Source organism: Rhagoletis pomonella, unplaced genomic scaffold, assembly GCF_013731165.1.
Source record: "Rhagoletis pomonella isolate Grant_MI unplaced genomic scaffold, Rhpom_1.0 Rhpom_scaffold_00014, whole genome shotgun sequence".
NCBI classification, from domain to species: Eukaryota; Metazoa; Arthropoda; class Insecta; order Diptera; family Tephritidae; genus Rhagoletis; species Rhagoletis pomonella.
The window spans coordinates 12,038,819-12,056,569 of NW_023458568.1; the positions used below are offsets into that span (position 1 = coordinate 12,038,819).

Here is a 17,751-nt window from a genome sequence, read left to right on the forward strand (position 1 = left end):
TACTCTCCTTTCCAGTAGGTATATGTACATATGAATGCTTTGTTTTTCTCCCCCAACACTTCCCAGGTAGTCTGCATGCTGGCGCTAGCATCGGTGGACATACAACATACGCACATACTGGTAAGTGAGAAGTCACTATTGTTTTTAACCAGGGTACGAAAATAAACTATATTGTACGTTACTATTTCGTTCCGTTTATTACTTCAACAGTTCAGTACAATACGGCTGAGTTCACTTTGGTGATAGTACACTTCAGTAGTTTAGTAGTTACAGACGAAACAACAAACGAAATGAATCGTGCAGAGAAAAATATATGTATGTATGTACACATATGCAATAACTAAACACAAAACGAATGGCTGCAATGAATAAAAAATAAAAATGTTTTTTAATTGAATTGGATATGAAAATTTACAGAAAAAATTATTTTTCACGTAATTGAAACGTTTGTGATATCACCCTATGGTACAATTGTCACAAACGAAAAACAAACGTTTCTCGTTGGGGAAAATGACAGTGAATCTTACAGTTTGTTTCTGACTATGTACAAAACTGTACAAAACCACAAATGATATGATGATCGATGAGCAAATGGGAATTGTTTTGTACAGTTTATTTTCGTACTCTGTTTTTAACATTTGCATATATATGTACATACATACTCAGTAGCATTAGGAAGGGTCACCGACGGTAGAAAAAAAAAGTAATATAAAACGTGCATATACATATGTGACCTGGTCTACGGAAAGGGGGCTTAGGTGTCAAAAAATCAATTTTCACTTTTTGGTTGATTCGGATGGAAGATGAGATGCTTTTTCACGTGGTGAAAAGCAGAAAATCCTAACTTGCTTAGAAGTGTACTAAAAATGTAGAGAAAGAAGAGTAAAAACGAGTAAACGAAACGAGTTGCTTACTTTTAACAGCTTTTTCACAGAAAACTAGTTTTCGCACGTAAGCTCCCTTTTCGTAGACCAGGTCACAAGGCGAATTTATATAAGGTGGTGTTACTAGATCAGCTGATTTTGTGTATGTGTTTCGCCTCACGGCTTCTTATGTCAAATTTAAAAATTTTGTTTGAATTTCCACACACACTCTTACAGATTTTGACAGTTTATGCCGCCAAAGCAAAAACAAAATACATGTAAGTTTTTGTTTTTGTACTCCTATCACCTTATATAAATTCGCCTTGCCAGGTCACATATATAAATACATACATATATTTATGTGAGGTAACAAAGGCACATGAATACATGTTTGCGCTTTTTAAACATATATGTGCATATGTATACGATTACAAAACAAAAAACTTTAAAGAATTACAGTGGAAGGCGCGGAAAAAAATACAAGCAATACAAAAGAAAGATAGATATTCGTGAGTAAGGGAATAAGATATTGTTAATAGAAGTAGATAATCAGGCAAAGAAAAAAAGGAAGAAAAAATATATATACATATATACCTATAATAATAATAATCATAAAATTTGGATTCAGTTAGTAGTAGAGGTAAAGAAATAGTATAAGATGAATTTATGTGTTAGGTTTTGTTTTGATTTAATTTAATAAATGAATTTGTATTACAATGAAATTCGGTAAACATAGCATTATTATTTAAGATGGAATGCTAGGAATTTTTAGGTTGGTGTGGGTGCTGCTTAGGCGCAACACGGAGGGGACGTGGGTATATTACAGGTGACATGACGATTTAACAGGTGACAAACGTTTGACTGACAGACTAGGTCAGGTAAAGGGAGTTTCGCATGATGAACTAGGAGCCCCGGCGGAACTCAAGGCTAAATGCCGTCGGCACTTAGAAGGGGTGGGATGGCTCCAACTGACCCGGACAGGCTTCGATTTCTTTCTTTTTCTCCTTCGTTTTACATTGGCATGACAGAAAATTTTTGTTTGTTGTAGCTGAAGGTTGAGAAGCGGCAAACAACCCCCCCATTTGGCCGTCGAGCTAGCCTGGGCCAACAAGCATGCCAACCTGCCACTTACCTCTGCCCGGACAGCCAGCTACACAACACAATTACGACGTGATCAACATTTGCGCCGCTCTAAAGCACATAGCTGTTTTTATACACGATTTAAATTTGCTTTTGGCGGAACGGGATCCTATGCAATTTGTACATAATACTGCCGTTAGGCTTAGATGCAATGTATAGACGTTGAGGACTCGATTATTTAACTACCCGTTGCTTCTGTTATGTAACAGTAACGTTTTTATTGGATTTTTTTAATAAAAATTCATGCAAAGTGGTGATTGGACACATACTTTGTACAAACCATGAAATTGCCAGAGATGGGAACTGTTTTTTCGGTCAGCGCATTAACTTGACCCAATGCACTTTTTCAAAGTTTCGATAGGTGATATCCAATGAAAGCTCCAAATAATTAACAATATAAGGATGTGATGGCCTCGCCTGTCGCATACTACTTATGCAATTGGTGAATATATCGGTGGATTGAATACATTTTCTTATGTAAAGTGGACGGTGTTTACCTCCATACTTTTTACCTTTGTTAATTGTTGAATTCCAATTGCAAGCAATGAAATTAAATAGTAGAATCTTTGTAGTGTTAGTGGTATGTGCATACATATGTATGTATGTATTTAGTTGGTTTATAACTATTTTTTACATCGAAATCAAAGCATACTCATCTGCGATCAAAAACAGTTATAATCACGTAAGCGTATACCCGTTTTATCAGAGTATTTCTAGTACTGCGAGCAGTTTTTGATCAGTTCTAAACCAAAGGAGATATTAGAAAACGACAAATGCAGAAATGTGGGTAATAGATAGTGTTAAAAAAATATGCAATAAAAAAAATTGACAAAAATCACATAACTGTTTTTTTTTGGCGCAGCGACGATATGTACCAATTATGCATGTACGCTGAATTCGCCGACAAGTTTTTTTAAAAACGAAGTAAATCGGTTCAAATTGTTAGTAATTTTCATGAGTTTGAGTAACTCCTTTCACTATTTGGCTTTTAGTAACTTTAACGAAAGCTTAACTTATTTTATTTTATTCATTTTAGTGCAGTAACAAAATTTTCTTGCTAAAAAATCTTTTGTTACACTACTTTATTTTATTCCTTTGATTGTACATGTTAAACAAAAGCTTGTTTTTAAAAAATATTTTTCTTACATTATTTTATTTTGAACTTTTTAGTTTTATTTTACATAACCAGGACATAATATTTTTACTAAGGGCTGACTCTGCATTTATGAGCATAATACATTTAATATAAACGGCGTAAATCTTTTCGATTATCTGTTTAGGCTGCGCAAAATATGTTGAGTTCAGGTAGCGAAAAAATTGTGCGATGGAAAATATGGCGGAAAGTTGGCAACTGTTCAACTGAGCGGAACTACTCAACTGTGCGTTTCGAGGACAAACAGTAAACGGTTAGACAATCTTAGTCTTATGAACGCGCCCAATGTGTCACGAATTGGGAGGATTATCAGAAACGAATCGGTGTCTTATTTAATTTAAGCATTCAGTTCAAGTACAAACCACACACCAGGTAGGTGTTCTACAGATATTCGTATAGAAATATTACAAGGTTAAAAGCTGATTCATTCAAACTAATTTCCGGTATTTTAACTTGCCAAGCAATTCACAATAGAATATATCATACCAGTGCCTAAAACTATACTACTTAATTGCTACTTAATTACGCTCTGCTATCACTAGCAGTAATGAAAACGCTGTCAAAAAGCCGTTAAGCGAAGATCACACGATTTGTACATTTGTACGTATTTGTACACCGTCACGGATTGGTGTTGTTTAGAAATCTGAGTTCAGCTCAATAAAATAATTTCCGAACAACACCACTCTGTACCTGCCAAAATGTACAAATTGAGTGATCCCTGCCTAAGATGAAGACAAACATTGGGAGCTGCGGAAACGTTAAAATTTAAAGCTAATATAAGTACATAGCATACATTTGGGTTTTATGTTTGCTTTCCAACGAAGTATATCTAGTATTACAAGAATATATATATAGCATTCTGTGGAGGCATATGAATGTAAGTTAACTAGATACAAATGTATGCATGTATGTATATCCATACATGAGCAAATATACCATACCGCTGCTGCTTGAGCAAGCCTTTATAATGAAAACAGCTCCTAAGTATAAAGATTTTATTTTGTTGCTTTAAATAGAAAAGTTCTTTAAGGGCCGTTTGCACCATGTCTAGTTAATTCTAACTCCCAGTTAAACATCTTTATCGACGTTATCGACACCCATCATATAACATGTGATCGATAAAGCAGTTAACGTGCTTAACTGAAGGATGTACCTCCAGTTAGCGTTAACTAGACATGGTGCAAACGGCCCTAAATGTAGTCTATCTGAAACTGAAGTAGTTTCACCTAAGCTAAGGGCCCGTTGCTCAATGTATGGTTATCACCAGTACATCATTATCGACGATTTCGACATCATGCATATAACATGTGATCGATAAAGCAGTTGTTGTATTTAACCGGAGCTTCTACCTCCGATTTTTGTTAATCAGACATTGAACAACGGGCCCTAAGCCTTTTGACCACTTCGGTATGTTAATTATAGACAATTATTTTCCGTTTACCTTTACCATACCATGGCACATGACTACGCAGCATACTCCACATCGCCTTAACAGTATTCAGAAGAAACACATCGTACTCAGGGCTGCCAACTTCGCTCAAACCGTGCCATTCTTGGCCGTATTTTACTTCAAATGGCACTTAATTTTTCAATTTGGCACAAACTGCCAAATCGACACTTTCGAAAAATAGTAATATTTCAATACATTTTTGGGAAATCCTTTGCGTGTACTTCTTTTTGTCAATTAAAATTTTCTAATTTCTATAGCGTATACAACTGGTTTATCTTACTTTGCATTGGACTTTTATTTTAATGTGTTTGTAATTTTAATGCTAAATGAGAAGAACTAAAAAGAGCGACATCTTTTTTGGCACTTCCTTTTTCTATTTGGCACATTTTGGCACTGTGTTATCCTCAATATGGCACTTCATAGCTAAGTATAGTTGGCAACTCTGATCGTATTAACTGATATTTTTTCGTCTTCGCGATAGTAGAAGTACCTATGTATGTACACTTTCAAGATGCATGCATATGAATTATGTGTGGCTTTTATTGTATCTCTGTATTTCCATAATTCGCTGTGTGAGGAAACCAAATAATGTAATTCTTAACACAAGTGCTTAAATCTTAACAGTTTGGCAATTTAAACACTGTTGAAGTTGAATTCCGGTATTTCTCATACTAGCGTCTGCAACTATACTTCTTATTTATTACCGCCGGCAGCTTTAACAATTTTATAGTGATTTTACGTTCTTTGGCAAATTACGCTCTGTTAGCCATAAATTTTACTATGTTTTGACCGCCTTTGCATCAAGACCCCTGGGCCATATAGGGAGTTCATTTGTATTTTAAATTGCATTGTCTTCGTGATTGGAGCTATGCTGAAAATTTCAAGTCTCTACATTGTCGGGAAGCTAGTTTAAAATCGATTAGAAATTTCCGCGGGATGACCAAGTTAAATAAAAGCTTGTAAAAATGGAAGGAGTCAAAATCATTTCTGCGAATGCACAACGAACTCCCGAAATGTCCCAACTATTGTAAAAACTTTACTCGGGAAGAATGCATTAAAATTGCTAGAATGAGGACAAACGGTGCAACATATGCTGCAACAATGTCCAACATCGAAAGTAGCCGAACCAATAGATACTATCGGTATAATTAGCACCGTGTTAAAAATCCACAACGTTTACTATGAAGTATAACAAATAGTAGTTACAAAATACTACATACCAAAATAATATTAATTAAAAACGGGGAACAAAATGGCCTTTGAAACCAGGTCCCCTATATTTAAATAGCTTGTAAATTAATTTATAATTTTAAATAAACATTAACATAAGCAACTACCACAGATATGACTTCATATCAAATTTCAAATTCATGTGACTTATGGTTCCACTGGTTAAAGCTGAAACTAAATTCCACGCCTATGGGATGTGTCACGTCCATTTTTTATAAACTGATTTACCATAAGCACCTACCATAGATACATATGACTTCATATACATCGTTCCCATGACAGTCGGGTCTACGTAACCGGAACGACCCAGATTTATATCTGCCCAGGAATGTGACTCCAGCAACACTCCCCAAAAAGTCTTTGGGGAATTTGTATGCTGCTACAACAACAACTTCATATACACAAAATTTCAAATTCATGTGACTTATAGTTCCGAAGTTATGGCTGATAAAAATATTCACTCCTAAGGGATGTGCCACGCCCCTTTTTATAAACTTATTTATATATAACTTACTATAAGCGCATACGATATACAGCGTGGCGACGAATAACTGTTACCCAGTTTTTTTTGAGAAATAAAAGGGTCCTTTATAAATTTTGCGAAAAAAGTATTTTATTGTTAATTTTCCACAGATTTTACTTTAGTTGTATTAGTTAGTTTTTAAATTTTAATCCTTATCTACATTTGCCAGTAGTGTAAACTTTGAGAGAAAAGTTCATTTGGCACGCATGTCCTCGTCAGTTAATTTGTTCCATATCTTTTTTTCGCAAAATCTATAAAGGACTCTTCTATTTCTCAAAAAAACCTGGGTAACAGTTATTCGTCGCCACGCTGTACATGTCTTCATGCCAAATTTCAAGTTATTTTGACTTATGATTTTGAAGTTATATTTAGCTGATTAAACATTTGCAGGCCTATGCGAGGTACCATGCCCCCTTGCAAAATTGGCGAAACATTTGCAAAAAAACCATACCTATAACCTTCCCGGGGTAAAAACTAATAAGTGTGCAAAGTTTCGCGCGATTAATAACAGAGGAATATTAATAACTGCGGTCCAAGTGACGAAGCTGCATGGCAATTCAACATTGTTGAATTGTGCCAGATACAAAGTGCACCGTCGAGATCGCGAGCGAGATAATGGTGGGGGCGTAGCGTTCATAACGCACCACACAGTGCAGTATCGTCTTATCGCACGGTGCAGCGAACAAAGGTGGCGCCGTCAGTGGTACCGCTACTTTGGTTTTGCCGATTTTGACAGTTGTGCAGTGTTGCCATTTTAGCCGTTTTCCGGCTAGATTTAGCCGGTTGCGATAGCAAACAGCCGGAGAAATTTCGATTTAGCCGGCAGCCGATTTGTTAGCCGTTTTGCAGAAAAAATTTGCCGTTTTTAGCCGATTTTGATATTTGTCTTGTTTTCTTAAATTTCAAATATGTATATATGTTTCCATTTTTGCTAAGCGAACCAAAATCTGTTAGAAATGGCTACTAGCCTTATCCTGGAGAAAAGTTTCATGTCAGGCAGGGTTGTATGAAATTGGGCCGATTTCGCTTATTTTTATTTTAAACGAAGAAGGGATTTTCTTCATAAAATGTTTGTTATAAATGTCTTAATTTTAAGTGTGAAGTTGTATTCGCAAAAAATAAATAAGAAAGAAAATAAGAAATTGTTTCACTGTTAAGAGACTTAAGATTCGTTTGTGTTTGGATATAGTGCCAACAAACAGAATAAATATCACATGAAGATATTGTCTTCCCAGATAGTGCATATTCAATTCCGCCTAAATTACAAAACATCATTTTTGCCCACTCCCAAAGGTTTAAGGTAAGGGAAAAATTTATATTTTCAAGCACTATGTACCCATTTGTATTTTTTTAAACAAACTTTTTTGCTGAGAACTTATTTAAATTCCAAAAACCGAATGCCAACTTGAATTAAAGGAACCAACACTGAAGTGAGTCAAAATGAAAATAAAAGAGCACAAATTTCTATGTAAAGCAAAACTCTCTGGGAATCCTACGAGACATCTGCCGGTCATATGACCGGTCATCTAAATGGGAGATCTGCAGTCTTTTGGCATCATATTTTACATCAGAATTGAAGGGATTTCTGAAAAATCTGACCAGTTGTTTTGTGTAACTGTGATTTTGCATCCCTTGTCAACATACGGTTGATGTTAACTTAAGGTCGTTGTTTTACTGCCTTAAAATTTAAGGGACATTTTTACAGCGTTTTTATGTGTATTGGTATCTATCTGAGTGTATTGAGAATCGGTCAGTCTGAAAAGGCCTTGTAGGGAAGACAGATAGTAATAGTAATAGATAGTTTTTTTTTTGCCGAGTACCTTTCAAATCATTGGAATTAACTAAATTAATTAAGTAAACAAGTATTAACTTACATTTTTCATTTTAAAATCGCTCCAGTTTGTAAATTTTTTAATTTAACGAACAGGTTTATTCAAATTATCGTCCACAAAAAATCCAACCATGTGCCACAATCATATGTTTTTCCTAATTGCAAATTCTTGCTGGCAACATTTTTTCCGGCTCGAATTTGTAACTTCTCTCCAAGAAATAGTCTTTTTACTCGTGATTTATTTAAATAAAGTGAAATTTAGTTGAAACATTTTAGCCGTTTTTAGCCGGTTTTATTTGCCAAAGAACGTAAATGTATAAGAAGCGACAACTCGTTACTTTGAAAATGTGCCGCGTCGATTTTGACCGTATCTGAAAGGTTGAGATGAGGAGTTCGTCTCCCTTTTGACTCTGTCCGCGGCAGATTTTTGATTTTCGCCTCGAATGCGGAAAAAGCAAACAAAACAGAAAAAAAGATGCAAATGTGAATGTCGGTGATTATTTTGCACAAGTGATTGAGAAAATGTATTTTAATTCAGAAAATACATAAATGGAGGTGCAAAATATAAAATATTCAGTGAATGTGTAAGATACTGACGTGCCTGTTTGTGAAAGTGTCCTTATCAATAATAAAAAGTGTTTGTGAGTGCAAAGTGTTCGTCAACAAGTGCCGATTGTTGGCGTCTGTGGATAAAAAGTGTTCATTATTTTAAACAAAACCAGTGTACTTTTATATAAAAATGCATTAGTTTAATAAGAAATCTATGCATTTATATATGAGTGTACTTATGTTTTGTTTTCATCTGGATATTTACATATTTAAAGTGTGCAAAAAAAGTTATGTGTCGGGCGATTTGGTGGATAAAGTGTGCATATGGCGGCTAAATGTATAAGAAGCAAAACCAATGTTTATTATAAAGGGATGGCATAAGTTTAATTTAAATCTATGCATTTATACATGAGTATGCATACATTTTTTTATTATCGGGCAAGAATAAATGTTTTCCAATTTCTTGTTCATATGCATGCAAAAAATAAACGCACAAAAGTGAAACATAAGTTGTCTCCGTCTTTCTCACATCCTCCGCCAAAACAAACGCGTAAATGTGAAACATAAGTTGTCTCCGTCTCTTCCACGTCCTCCGCCATCTTTATCTTGACAAATTCGTAAATTCCTGCAAAATGCCGCGTCCTGACATATTTATGCGCATACATATGTACGTTTACAGTAGGCTACTCCTAACTTGAATTCTTGTAGCAATATTCTGCTTGTTACCGGAAATTTTGTAACCAGCAAATTTTGTTACCAAACATTTTTACCACTTTTTGTAACCGCAATTATAGGTACCGTGGTAACATTTTAATTTATTCCGCATTCCAGGTATGAAGTTTTGTAGAAATTCTGTTGTTGCATATTTCATGGGGCAATATTTTGTTACCTGTTTATGAGATGGTAACAAATTTTACTGGTTACAGAAGTGCGCAGAATGCGAAAAGGGTTTAAAAAAAACAGAGGAACTTTATTTTTGGGTAAAAAAAAATTACCAACGCAAAATAGGCTGTTAATGTACGATTTTTTGTGTTTGTCGCTTTTGATGATAGTAAACAAAATTTGTGTTACCAACGCAGAATAGGTCTGTATGTATACACTCACTTATACATGCTTCATAGCTTCGCAATTATCAATAATGCAAAATAATTAAATTTTTTGAATTCCTTTACATGTTACTCGTAGTATCTAGAGTCAACTGTAAACAAATCGTAAGCGATCGGTTTACAAAAATTTTAAAATTGATGACCGAAGTTGGTGACGGCAACCATGTTGCCAAATTACATTTGTTGTAAAACCACTTATGTATGTGATTTCAGAAGTTTTGAGTTTACATCAAAATATCGGTGGCCATTTGTGCAAAAAATGCATGTTTATTTTGTTTTTTATTAAAATAAAATCTTAAACAACTAATTAATAATTTAAAAGTTGGAAAAGCACTGCGATTTAGAAGTTTAGAGAATAAATGTCTTAACTCGAGATAAGTTATTTTTGCAAACGTCCTCAGATTTTACTGCTGAGTTGCAACTTTTCATTTGACTGGCTGTGATTTCTTCAATTTTACATTTTAGAATTTTTGTGGCCCTCGCGCAGAAATTGCGCTTGTGGGCGATGAGTTTGCGGGGAGAAGTATGGTCATTGAATTTATGAATGAATGAGTTTGACCTTGAAGAATATGCGCATGCGTTTATGAATGAATTTGTTATTGTTGTATTTTAGTGGCATATGCGTATATGTACATATGTACGTATGTACGTATATTTGCATGGATGTAGAAACATACACATGTTAGGAGGAAAATCGCAAGAGTACATTTGTACAAATTGATGTAAATTATTTATTGATTATAAATGTACATTTGGTTGATATCAAAAGGGTAATTTCATCCATAAATTACAACTTTACAACTTCCATACTAAAGAGGAAGCTTATAAAGATCTTGCATAGCGCATGTATTTAATTTACTTATATTTGTTTAAAATTATGAAATAAAGTAAATCTATGCACATGCGCGTGCAAATTGTTAAATGCCGTCAGCAAATAAACAAAAAGAGCTGCGGCCATGTTTTTTTTCATTTCATTTTATTATTTCTATCATCGGTCACTTTTTCTTAACGTTCTTTATCGCCGCGAAACCATATGTGCGGCGAATTCATTTACGAAAATGGATGTTAAAACGGACGCGAACTCCTCATCTCAACCTTTCAGACCTCACTCGCCGACTTTAACGAGTTGTCGCTTCTTATACATTTACGTTCTTTGTATTTGCCAATTTAGCCGGTTTTATTTGCCAATTTAGCCGGTTCGTCCAAAAAGTTCTGGCAACACTGCAGTTATGGTAACTTGTAAATAAACCTTTGTTTACAAATCAGCGAAAGATAAATTTTAATTATAAGTGAAAAATCAGTTTAAATTGTGTTAATTTGCAATTAGTGAGTGATTTTTGAGTTGAGGACTGCGTAAAAACGAATACAATGAAGTGCTGTGTGTTAAATTGCGACAGCCGTTGTGTACATAGGGCACGGCAAAGCCGTTCCCGAAATGTTTCTCTATTATTATATTAACAGCATTTCCTCACAATGATTTTGTTTCTGCTCCACGCAGCCTCCATTAGCAAGTTAACTAATCAATCCCGCAGAGATGCTCCTGCAGGTTTCTGCAGCAGCCTTAATTGCAAAGCAATGGAGTGCACTAAAATGTTCACTGGTTTTTAATAGATTAGGTGAAAAATACAATATTTTCACATTTAGCAAAATTAAAACACGTTTTTCGCTGTAAAGTGAACTGCTTTGGCAGTTTCAACTCGTTCTTCTTTTCGCTCCATTCTTTGTTTACTTGTGGTACACAAATGTCAACGCCCAGGACGGCACAATCTTGTATTCTATCATTATTGGTCTTACCGAAGCAGGCATCGACCGCAGGGATACTATCCTAGAATGTCAGGCTATTGATATCCGGTCAGGCGATGTCGAGCTCGAAATATTTAACGTATATATACCCCTGTGACCAGCTGCCCGGCAGGATATCACCCTGAAATAAGTGCGCTCCTCATAGGTGAAAACTGTATGGTAGTTGGAGACTTTAACGTGCACCACAATCTTTGGCATTCAAGCCTGTCAAACGATCGTAGGGGAACACAATTGGCGGAGCAGATAGACGATTCGACATTCTGTAAAACGAACGACGACGCATGGCATGGGCAGCCGCTCCAGCTCGCCAGACCTAGCAATAGTCAGTGCTGGTTGAGTTGGTCCACAAGGACAAGGCCGTTAGTGTAGTCGGGTTTTCCGGGCATGCGAAGAGATGTTTCGAGTCATGTGGGGTCTCTCCGCATGCCGGACACTCATCTGGCACATCCTCATTCAATCTACTCAGGTAGGAGTTTAACTTGCTGCAGTAGCCAGAGCGGAGTTGGGCTATTGTCGCTCGTGTCTCCCGAGGCAGATGAAGCTCCGTCACGTCTATGTCCGGGGGCGGTATGCCTAGAACGGCATTCACAGGTCTAGAGTCTACATAACTCGAGACTGGCTCTCTGTGAATACCGTTCAGGGCCAGTCGGTAAGCTGACGGGTCCAGAGGTTGCTTGATGAACCTCTCAGTTTACATTGGTTACAGCACCATTTGAATTTATTTTTCTTGATTTCAGTTGCAATTCTCTTGAAGTCTTTAGGGTTGATGTTGGAACACTTTTGGTGTAGCCACCTGTTACAGACTGTGCACAGTATACTGGACGTATTTTCTTTAATTGCATTGGCGCCAGCACCACACGTATATTTCTCAAGTGGCATTTCTACAAATGTTCTAACCGGTTTGACTTTGCTGAGTGGCAGCCTCAAATCAACGTTGGTAATGCAGTTTTTAAATATTGTTAATGTATTTTTTCGATGATAACTGTTTAGCAGAGCAGCGTATTTCTCTTAATAGTTGTTTCATCTGCTCTTAGTTTTTTAAATATTTTTCCTTCGCGCCGTATGCAAATATGCAAATTTAAAGAAATTTAAGAAATTTCCTTTTTCTATGCTGGAGACGTCTGTGGAACTAGGACACAGCAGGCCCAAAGGCTGGACAGTACCGAAACAGTCACAAGATGCCGCGAACCGCTGATAATACACACTTTTAGCGAGTTTTTGGGGACCTCAAAAAAAACACGTCCGTCTGCGAATTCAGTGTTATGTTATGCTCCTTTACTGGGAGCATCTGGGCCTCGTCATGTAGATGGTGTTGGGGCGTCATCAGGAGGCATCCTGTCGCAGTTCGTAATGCCGTGTTTTGGCAGGTCTGTTGCTTCAGCCACTGCGTCCTGCTAGTCCCCGGCGACCACACGGGCGCTGCATAGTTTAGAACCGGCCGGCCAACAACGTTTCTTTGTCTTGGCCGCAAGTGCTGCCGGCCAGCGACTTGAGGACATTGTTGCGGCTCTGTACTTTGTTGACAATTGCGGTTGTATGCGCCGAGAAGGAGAGCAGACTGTCGAAGGTAACTCCGAGGATTTTCGGGTTAATCACCGTCGGCATTGTTACGCCATCGACGTGAATACCCAGTTGCAGTCTGACCTCTTTCGCCCAGGTGGTGAATAGGGTTGCGGAGGATTTCGCAGGGGATAGGGCAAGGCTCCTTGCAGTGAAGAAGCGAGAAAGTTCGGCGAGGTAGCCGTCTACTTTCGAGCACAAGTCATCAATTCCATTCCCAGACGCCATGATCGAACAATCGTCAGCATAGGAGACTATATTAACACCCTCTGGTGGCTGAGGAAGCTTTGAGATGTAATAATTAAACAGTAGCGGGGACAGGACACCACCCTGTGGTACCCCGTTTAATTTTACGTGGCTAGTTTTGTCTCTGAAAATTACTATCGAGTGTCGAACACTCAGGTAATTCGCCGACCACTGTTTGAGTCCCTGTGGGAGAGAGGAAGCCTCTATATCTTCTAGTAGCGTTCAATGACTGACAGTGTCGAACGCCTTGGACAGGTCCAACGCTACTAGAATAGTTGTCTCACAGGGGCGGTTTCGGTTTAGGCCACGAGTTATCTGAGTGTTTATGACGTTAAGTGCTGTTGTTGTGCTATGCACTTTGCGGAATTCATGTTGATCCTTCGCTGGGGTCAGGTGGTTCGTAAAGTACGGGAGCAGCAGGGCCTCGAGTAAACTCGTAGTGCTAGGGTATGCAGTTACAGTTGCACGGCTATACTCAATCCCGACTCTTGCGTCCTTTTCGAGCTAGAGATGGGCGCGGGATAGCGGGACCCGTGGGACCCATGGTACTGATTTAAAATTGGCCGGGATGGGCGGTATCGGGAAGATATGTTAAAATATGGCGGGCGGGAAGGGACCAAAATCCTTTGCGACACTTCCGATAACAACGCAACCCCCGCAAATTCACAACAGCCCTTGATCGGGTAAAACCCGTGTCACTCCGGAACGTAGAACCGGGGAATGCTTATTAACATCTCGCCTCTGTACTTGAATAGCTCAGCTGTCAGCTCCAGCAGCTTTGTTGTTTTGCAAGCGCCCTATTGCTATTCCTACCTCGTCAGAGTCAGGTGGTGGAACTCGGGAATGCAATGGAGTATAGTTGTTGTTGTAGCGGCTACTAAGTCCCGTTCGGGGCGGTTCATCCATCAACGTTGTCGCCAATTTCAGCTAGGGGGAGGCCCAGGAAGTGTGATACTTCCACAGGGCGTTAGCTGAGTGGGGTTCTCAGGGCATGTGAAGAGGTGCTGGGAGTCATGTGGCGAATCTCCACATGCCGGGCATTGGTTGGGCACATCCTCGTTGATTCTGCTCAAGTAGGAGTTGAGCCTGCTGCAATAGCCAGAGCGAAGTTGTGCTATTTTAGTGCGGGTCTCCCGAGGCAGACAAAGTTCTGTCCCGTCCACGTCCGGTGGTTGTGTGCCTAGAACGGCATTCACAGGGCGGGAGTCTACATAACTTGAGACTGATTCCCTGTGAATGCCGTTCAGGGCCTGTCGGTAGGTTGACGGGTCCAGAGGTTGGCTGATAAACCTCTGGACTTCGTCCGTCAGTCCGTAAAGATGCCTCCTGACGTGCTGTGCCGAGGGCTCTTCCGCGAGCAGCTGTCCGCAGAGAGGTCCACGTCTGTGGCTCCCAGCAAAGAACTGCTTGCAGAGCATTATGTTATGCTCCTTTACTGGGAGCATCTGGGCCTCGTCATGTAGGTGGTGTTGGGGCGTCATAAGGAGGAATCCTGTCGCAGTTCGTATGCCGTGTTTTGACAGGTCTGTAGCTTCATCCACTGCGTCCTGCTAGTCCCCGGCGACCATACGGGCGCTGCATAGTTTAGAACCGACCGGCGAATTGCCTTGTATATTGCCAACAACGTTTCTTTATCTTTGCCCCAAGTGCTACCGGCCATTGACTTGAGGACATTGTTGCGGCTCTGTACTTTGTTGACAATTGCGGTTGTATGCGCCGAAAATGAGAGCAGACTGTCGAAGGTAACTCCGAGGATTTTCGGGTTATTCACCGTCAGTATTGTTACGCCATCGACGTGAATAGCCAGTTGCAGTCTGGAGTATAGTATGGAGTATAGTCGTGGTGCCGGGTATGCAGTTACAGTTGCCAGGCTATACTCAATCCGGTCTCTTGCGTCCTTTTCGCGCTAGAGATGGGCACGGGATAGGGTACCCGCGGACCCACGGTACTGATTTAAAGTTGGCCGGGATGGGCGGTATCGGAAAGATCTGTAAAAATATGGCGGGCGGGAAGGGACCAAAATCCTTTCCGACACTCCCGATAAAACCGCAACCCCCGCAAATTCACAAAATCTTCCTTAAAAGCAATGTTTGAAATATGTAATTTTAATGTTTTATTGAAACGAAAACGAACAGCAAAGCAAAACAAAATAATCGGAAGATTGCAAATCTTTCAGTATTATTATTTAAATTTAATTTGAAAGACATGAACACTTTTGTCAACCTTCAACTGATTGCAAAGCACGCCAAACACGTTGAAATCTCAACCGATCGTTTCAATTTGTTGTCCGTTTGTGGCCTGCTTTAGATAGATATCGGGACCCATGGGACCCGCGGTACAATTTTGAAAAACGTCGGAATGAGCGGGTTCGGGACTTAAAAATCAAATTTCGGGATGGGCGGGATCGGGATTAATTTTTAGTCCCGTGCCCATCTCTCTCCCATGTTCGAGATGCGGTAACCAATCCCAGTGGAGCCTTGGGACACGGCAGAAAGAGAGGGAGCTGCAGTGGGGCCACTCAGACTTATTCGGTTTAAGGGCTCACTGAAGTCTGTAGCGTCTGTTCACCATTAGGTGCGGCTGCAAGGGTGTCTTGGAGTAAGCGGCTCGAGTTATAAGCTTGTATTCGGTTGCGAAACCACCCTCCTTAGCAATGGGTTGTGCGCTGGGTTTGCGACCCGCCACGTAAAATCAGGCTCCAATGAAATAAACTTTTGCAAAAAATCCAAATTCCCCCCAATTTCAAACAGCTCCCAAGCGGTCTGTGGGGTTAGGGGTGACTTTTCATTAAGCGCGGTCTATCCTCTTTTGTTTAGGGGCGTTTTAGGGGTCCGGCCACCGAAATGAAAATCGTTGTACGAATATCTAAACATTTCCCTCTCATTTATTCAAATATTACCTTGTAAATTTATCGCGGAGAATTTTGTGCCAGAAGGTAGCCGTTTTTATAGCGTATAGTTTAAGATGCGGAGCTTCGATGTTACATAATCGGCCAATGATACTATTTTCACAATCGCTGTCTTCAAATAGTGTCAAATATATGTTGACCATTTTAGCTTCGTCTTTTGTACGAATGGTATCATTAAGGCTTTGGCTGACATATAAATCGTATTAGTCTCATTATATACTATAATTGCCTTCTTCACTTACCTGATTTCTTGTATATCTTGCACAATTTTCAAATATTGCTTCAATTGTTGTAACTTACGCACGTTTTCTAAATCTTTTAGAACTTTGCTCAGCGCTTCGTCCGTTTTTCCAATTTTTTCTGATAACCGGGTGCTGAACTGGCAAAGCTTCTCTACTTGAAATTCCATGCTTTGACTAACTTTTTCCTGGGCGTGTAATGCTGATTTGATGTCGGTAGAATTCGATGTACCGTCATATTCACAGCTTAACTGCAAGAAATATAATTATTTATATTACTAGTAAATATATATATACCCAGTCAATACTTTTTCCTTTATATGTTCGATGGATGCATGGTATTTGTCTACCAACACAGCAGCACGATATAGTTTCTTACAGTCATCGCCCATTTCTTTATTGATAAATGCAATAACTCGACGTTCCAAGCAGTCTTTCGATAGCATTTTAATTACTGTGCAATTATGCTGAAATTCAAAACAATATCAAAATTTTCCTTTAATAAATATGGTGAAAACATATCGATATATCGCCTAGTCGATTCTGCAGATTTTTATTGGGCACGTTCAGAAGGCGCAACTGCTCAGTAACTTTTGCGATTGCCCCTTCTGAACGCGTTTTTGTGTACTTCTGATCAACTAAACAGTTGCGTGTTAGATGATGATAAAGCTGAAGCCACACAAAACTCTTGCTACGCTTTACGTGACAGCTTCGCTTTGACAGATAAGATGAATTGTATGAAAATGCACAACGCATGCCACATAAAACGTTGAAACTGCAGCCCGAAGCGAAAAGATAGCCAACTCCCATATTTTTGCGCCCTTTGATAATTGGCCGGTTTAATATTTATTTTGTTTCGTCCAAATTCGAGTTTTCATGCAGAAACATAAAACTTAATTACATTGAATCTCCAACTAATTATCAACATGAAATGGTGATTATCCGCAACGCACTAACACACTATTGTGGCGTAGGTGTTGCATAGGTGTTGACGCTCATATGCTAGTACAGCTGCTTCGGCCGGGAAATTTGGGCGGACTTCCTGGATACGTCCGGACGGGATGAAGCGAGCCGCTGCGGCAGTGACTACCATGCGAAACCTGCGTTCACCAGTATGTATGTTTGTGGGTATGGGAAGGGCGGCGAAGCT

The 17,751-nt window shown here is 39.0% G+C and overlaps 1 protein-coding gene across 6 annotated transcripts in view; it reads right to left on the minus strand.

The window, feature by feature from the left end:
• The window catches only part of LOC118749232 (RINT1-like protein), a 148,021-nt gene extending 130,878 nt beyond the window's left edge, over positions 1-17,143 (minus strand). For 2 of the 6 annotated variants that reach the window (XM_036484024.1, XM_036484023.1), the window contains exons 1-3: positions 16,910-17,133; positions 16,605-16,852; positions 16,354-16,548 (exon numbers count right to left, since the gene is read on the minus strand). In XM_036484024.1, the coding sequence (XP_036339917.1) occupies positions 16,354-16,548; positions 16,605-16,852; positions 16,910-17,047 (581 nt within the window). In that variant the 5' untranslated portion in view covers positions 17,048-17,133. Of the gene's footprint in view, positions 1-16,353; positions 16,549-16,604; positions 16,853-16,909 lie in introns of all 6 variants that reach the window. The other 4 variants (XM_036484026.1, XM_036484022.1, XM_036484020.1 and 1 more) reach the window with 4 other exon arrangements.
• Positions 17,144-17,751: the final 608 nt, after the last annotated feature.